Here is a 6,000-nt window from a genome sequence, read left to right as displayed (position 1 = left end):
GCAGACTCAGAGTCATCAGGACATCACCTACTGACTTCTAACTCAAAGCAGATTAATGCTTCTGTTGTAAAAATATACATTGACATTGGCTTTTCAGTTCCTGTGACTGTCTTGTTTTTTGAAGTTATTGTAAGTTCTTCTACCATAAGTATAAATATGATTACTGCTTTTGACCATTTAACTATTATCCCCTGGGGACTAGCTACTGTCAGGAGTATGTAGCTAAGTCTTAGATTTATAATACTCTAAAATTAAGGGTTTCCATTGAATCCATAATGGTTGTAAAATGGCTTTTTAAAGCTCTCTATGCATTGAAGGATAAAAAAGAAACATTAAATGGGCGCTTTGGACGCTAAAATAAGTGTGGGAGATGAAACAAGCTTTTTATCAGTGCTGTGGGATTAAAATGGCAGACACAGATCAATAAAGGAGTTTCTTTTCTATCCCGTGAGAAAATGCTATGTCATTAAACACATTGCAATGCTAAATGCTTTGTGTAAGGAAACATGTTGAAATGCAGCATGCATGGATTTAGGGGAAACCTGCAAGAGAGATTTATAATGAGATTTTAATGTCTTTCATATTGCTCTTCTGAACTGGCCCATCCCTTTGTTTGTTGTTGGTTTGAGTGATCACTTCAGAGATGCTCCGACACTGTTAGCTGATGAGAGTGTCTCTAGGAGATGTTAGATTTGTGAGATCCAAAGTTAATAAACACGTCGCCCTCAACATGAGTGTATACATTAGTTTATATAAAGAACATTCAATCAGCCATTCATAGACATTTTCCCAAATGTCCAAAAGGTTGGAGGTGAATAGCATAAAACATTATTCCATTCTACGTTTGTATTTCTCATCTGTTTATTTTCAGGCAATTATGAAGAAAGCTGAAATAAACATGGTGGTATTTGCCTTATATTTCTAAATTGAAATAAAATGACAATGTAGCGATAACACTATTTTACAGCATCATTTCTCCATGGCTCACTAGCACATCATTAATGATCCAAAACGGTGCTCTCTGCCTCATAAAGGTGAAGTTGGTCTTCATGGTTTTATGAAGAGCTGTCACCTGATTGTTTATGACGCATGGCCCATTTCCATCATTAATGACTGCTGACAGAGCGGTTAGGAATGCTGCCTTCAAATGAAGTGTTACCGTACTACAGTAGGCCAACACTCTTGCTCGTCCAATTCCTAGAGCTACATGTCATGCTGGGGACTCTACAGGATTACAGTACTCACCCGCAGTAAGGTCTAATCGTTTTAAAAACCTATTGGTTTTTCTCTACTAACCTTTGATTTCTGAATATGTAGGAGGAAAGAAGAGACAAGCCCACAATAAATGTGAAATTTGGCTGGTGAACAGTGTCACTGCCTAGGACTATTTGTACTCACACGCTGCACTGTATCATCTGAAATATGCATTATGGTGTTTATTTTGAGCTACCACAGCAGCTTTGGTATAGCACAGAGGTTTTCAAACTGTGAGACACGCCTCAGGGTGGCGTGGGGGAGGTGAAAGGGGGTGAGCGGAGGGAGAGACATGAGGCAATTAAGGTACTTGAAAACACTTTCCACAATTTGCGTCAAAATCCATACTCAAATCTGACTACACAGACATGATATACTATGATATATAGACTTTATAGTATGTAGTATATCATTATCTCCAATGTGAAAAATAAATCCACGTTTAGGCTATAGAAATCATAGAAAAAGGTTGCTCCTTATCACTCCAGAACTTGCCAGAGAATCATTATGTTTTTATCAAAGCAATTCAGTGATAGTTGTCTGTACATCCATGGCTATATTTTTCTTCTGATAACTAATTCAGCATGAATATTAACTTTTTTCATCAGTATTTTCTGTCAGTAAATGAGGGTGTCGGGGGTGCAGTTGTCTCAATTTAGTCTAAAGAGGGGCCCACAGTATTAGACTTTGAAAACCCCTGGTATAGCATAACATATCATCTGTAGATATGTACTTGCCACTCATACAGTAGCCTAATACAAATAAAATTTACAAAAGATTTAAAAGAAAGAGAAAAGAAGCACATCCAAGAAAAGGGCTTAAAAATACTGAAAAAGACAAAATCCACTCAGGGTGCGGATTTGATTCTCACCTATGTTTAAGGAGACCACTAAAGTCAAGCTCCCCTGCATCGTCTTGTCCTTCACTGCTGTTGTTAACAAGAAGAGATTAATAAAGATTTAATCAGAGTTGAAACAGTTACAGGCACTAAAGAAAACAATGCTGAAAGAGGAACACAAAGCAAAGGCTCTCACGCCAATCGATCCATTAGCTCTAAGCTAACACACGATTGGTGCTTACGCAAAAAAACCTTTTTTATGTCTTTTCCAGATAAAAGCTTGAAACAAGGTGTTTTGTGTAAGACATTTTCAAGAGCGGTCCCAGGCAATATTGCCACAGTGTTTCTGCAATGTTGATGCAACATTACTGAGCAGCAACATTAAGAAACTGGGATGCTTTGCATTGCTTTCCAGTCACATTGTTGGGAGGGAGATTTAAAATGCAAGAGTTGGCCTTTCACATTGAGTCGGCTGGTTGATTTGTAATTACCTTTGAGAAAGGTTAATGACATTATTACAACCATCTTGTCACACTTTTATGTTGTACAATTACTTGATGGTGAAATGTTCATCCCATTTGTTGATTTATTCATTTTTTGGGAACATTTATTAGTATTAATATTCGGTCAGAAATCCTATTTTCTGAAGTAAACTTCTTTCTTTGTTCAGTTGAAGCGAAGAAAAATAAATACTGTACTGTAGCATACTGAATTCATGTTGCTGTTGACTCCTTCACAATATCAACATGTCTTGTAGTTGCTTCACACTTCTTTCATTACCTTCTTTTGAAAGCTGATCGAATATCAATACTCTGTGAGCCCTGTCCAGCTTCTGTAAGACAGTAACAGAACATGGCAGTCTGTATCTTGTGGACATATGAAGAGTAATATAATGCACTTGGATGCTTTAACAAACCTTTAACTTCCAAGTCAAAGGAACAGCTGTCAAACTTGTCCTTGTAGCTGACTTCGCACCTGTAGTTTCCAGCATAGTTATCTTTGGCCTTGATGATGTGCATTTCAAATGTGTGGATCTGCCAGGGAGTCATATATAAGAATTGGTATGGTATTGATATGTAAGAATTGGTGGTTCATATACGGGCTGTGATAGGTGTTTTGCTCTACATTACCTTTGTGAAACGATCAAAGGTCTCTTTCAGCTGTAAGTGTTTTCCTGTCTTGCTGGCCAGATCCATCCATTTTCCTTTAAACCACTTGATGGTGGGTTTGCGGAGGAGATCTTTGGCCTCCACCTTGGCAACAAAGGTAATGTCTCCACCTTTAGATACAGAAAACACATAATGATCACAGAGAAAAAGGGGTCCAACAGTCCAAATCTGATCAATGAATCATTAATGTCATACTGAGGCCTGATTTAATAAAACATTATATTATAGAAGCACTGTGCTCTCAAATTGTCTCTTTGTTGTGACAATACTTTAGATGCTAAGTCTATTGTCACTTTTGACATTTTTATTAAAGAAATAGTTCAACATTTTGTCAATGTGTTCAGTGTGGACAGAGCCAGGCTAGCTGTTTCCCCCTGTTTTCAGTGTTTATACTAAGCTAAGCTAAACAGCTGCTGGCTCCAGCTACATATTTGCCACAGAGACATGGTGTTGTTCTTCTTATCTCTTGGCAAGAAAGTCAACAAGCATATTTTCATTCAGAATCAATGCACCCCCATAAAAATCATATTAATATCTATAAGGTCCTATGTTTTACTAGCTTCAACTCTGTTGTGCTGTCACTCACCCACAGTGACCGTGGCACTTTGGGGACTCTCTATCAGCAGGGTGGACAGTGGTGGGGTGTCAATGGGCTTGTCCAGTTCCTCTGGACCCTGGCCTTCTCCCAGAGACCACACTGGTCGGTTAGAGAAACACATACATGACACAGTGCTCTCTAATGTCAGTGTGCAAGGAAAAAATACAACAATACAGTTGAGGAATTCATACACCCACCTTTCACTTTTGATCTGAAAGTTTTAGTCTAAACCACAGGAGATTTATACAGACAGACAGACAGACAGACACATTTTCTCACTTTCAGTCGTCACACCTCATACAGCAGCAGAATTTAAGCTCTTTGCAACATGGAAAGCATGAAACAAACAATGTGAAACACAGAAAGGGGCGTCTTATTTCCATGTGACACATTTAAGGGACACTTTCTGCAAAATATAATGGTTATGACAACTCATTGTGTTTACAATTTCCTGATGCTCCAGTCTTTGCAGTGGGAGGTCTGAATGTGGATGACTCTGTTACCATATAGTTGTTATCCAGGTAGAGTTGAACGTAGTCTTGCTCTGTTTTCATTTTATACAATTACACAAATTTTCTATCGAATGCTGCCTGCAAATGAAAAAGATTATATTTTTCCAAAAAGCCCCAACATGTCCTACATGCAGCGAGGAGGACAAGAGGAGTCAGGAAAACACACCATAGCCTTGTGACAAGTGAACCTGGATTATACTAAACTACTAACACAGCTCAATTTGACTGGTTTAGCCACATTCTGATTTTTGGTCGAAATTGTGTGAAAAAAAATAACAAAATGATCATCATTTTTTTTACTACCACTTTATTACCTGAGTCTTTTCTCCCCATGGCTGGCACAGGGACGCTATCATCTAAACAAAGACAGAGAGAAATTTACAGCATATTGTAAGAAATAGTACTGTAAAGTCCACTGAAGCAAGCACACACACATAAAAAGTTAAACCAACAAGCGATTACAGATTTGCAAGCACTGACCAAAAAGAATTCTGAATCAAAGGTCTGATTATAAAAAAAATTAAAAATCTATGCCACGCTCTTTGTTTTTCTTTCAAGTTAGATTAGGGAACACATAAATGGCAATTTATGTGCAAAGAAAATGTAAACACAGTAAAATGTAAAGGGGGGGAAAATGGTAATGTGTTAGCAAGGACATTTTAAGGACAAATATCTACAAATAAACATGTCTCCAACATGTTTTCTACATTCAGACAGTGGGTAGTTCTGATCTAGAGCAGGCTGCTGGTTTGGTACTAAAATGGTGGTAGGATTTAACAGAGGGATCTTACTAGGCAGGTCAATTGAGAGTTTCTTGACTGAACTGGCATCCTCTGTGAAAAAAGCACAGTTATCATTGAAATTAATCAGGATAAACTTAACTACGTTGGATGGTTTGATGAATATTGTGTCTCCATCAGCGTGGGATTTGACTAGCTGCTGGATGTTTCCCATTAAAAACGTAAGAAGCAGCTGTGTCCTGTGGAGGTTGACCCAATGTAGCCTACCTGTATATTTGTCAAACCAAACACTCATCCTTGAAGCCTTTTCTCTTGTTAAAAAGAAATAAAAATTGTTTTAAAAAACAAAAGGCTTCCAGGATTAGGACTTGCAGGTTTTGGTTTGGCAAATGTATGTCTGGTTAACTTCCCCACCACACAGCGGCTTTATTACGTCCCAAATGAGTACATAAGTGAAATTAATATAGCAAAGATAGGCTAATTAGAATACTCTGACATTTTGGTAACTTAGGCTATTTGCTGCCTTACCAAAAATGTTGATTTAGAGAAGAGGGAAGTTAGTGTAGCTCTATCAAAAGAGCCTTTTTCCAGCTCTAAACTGTCTTATTTACAGATAACTGTGTGTATCCAGCGTGTAGAAATAGAAAATAACATATTGGTGGTTTAATAAGTAGTTACCTCACACACTGGAGATATTTTTTGACCGACAAGTAGGGCCAGTAGATGGTGAAATAGCACTTAAATCTGAGCAAAACCTAGCTGACTCTTGTGTGTATTGAAAACTAGCTTAGCTTGACTAGCTCTTCCGCCTGCTTCTGCTTCCAGTCTTTACACTTTGAGATGAAATTTTGATATTAAGACAGCAAATAGGTAAATTTCCCAAATGTCT

The 6,000-nt window shown here is 37.9% G+C and overlaps 1 protein-coding gene across 8 annotated transcripts in view; it reads right to left on the bottom strand.

Moving 5' to 3' along the window:
• Positions 1-6,000, bottom strand: part of mybpc1 (myosin binding protein C1) — a 29,999-nt gene that overhangs the window by 13,571 nt on the left and 10,428 nt on the right. For 5 of the 8 annotated variants that reach the window (XM_035677130.1, XM_035677138.1, XM_035677167.1 and 2 more), the window contains 8 exons: positions 5,163-5,204; positions 4,686-4,727; positions 3,848-3,958; positions 3,223-3,371; positions 3,009-3,126; positions 2,873-2,924; positions 2,126-2,182; positions 1,297-1,305 (listed from right to left, as the gene is read on the bottom strand). In XM_035677130.1, coding sequence (XP_035533023.1) covers positions 1,297-1,305; positions 2,126-2,182; positions 2,873-2,924; positions 3,009-3,126; positions 3,223-3,371; positions 3,848-3,958; positions 4,686-4,727; positions 5,163-5,204 — 580 coding nt within the window. The remainder of the gene's footprint in view (positions 1-1,296; positions 1,306-2,125; positions 2,183-2,872; positions 2,925-3,008; positions 3,127-3,222; positions 3,372-3,847; positions 3,959-4,685; positions 4,728-5,162; positions 5,205-6,000) is intronic. The other 3 variants (XM_035677149.1, XM_035677160.1, XM_035677191.1) reach the window with 2 other exon arrangements.

Source organism: Morone saxatilis, unplaced genomic scaffold, assembly GCF_004916995.1.
Source record: "Morone saxatilis isolate NCDOM2014 unplaced genomic scaffold, NCSU_SB_2.0 Contig10, whole genome shotgun sequence".
In the NCBI taxonomy this organism is placed as follows: domain Eukaryota; kingdom Metazoa; phylum Chordata; class Actinopteri; family Moronidae; genus Morone; species Morone saxatilis.
The sequence above is the reverse complement of the archived record's forward strand: the minus strand, read 5'-3'. Positions and strand labels throughout refer to the sequence as shown.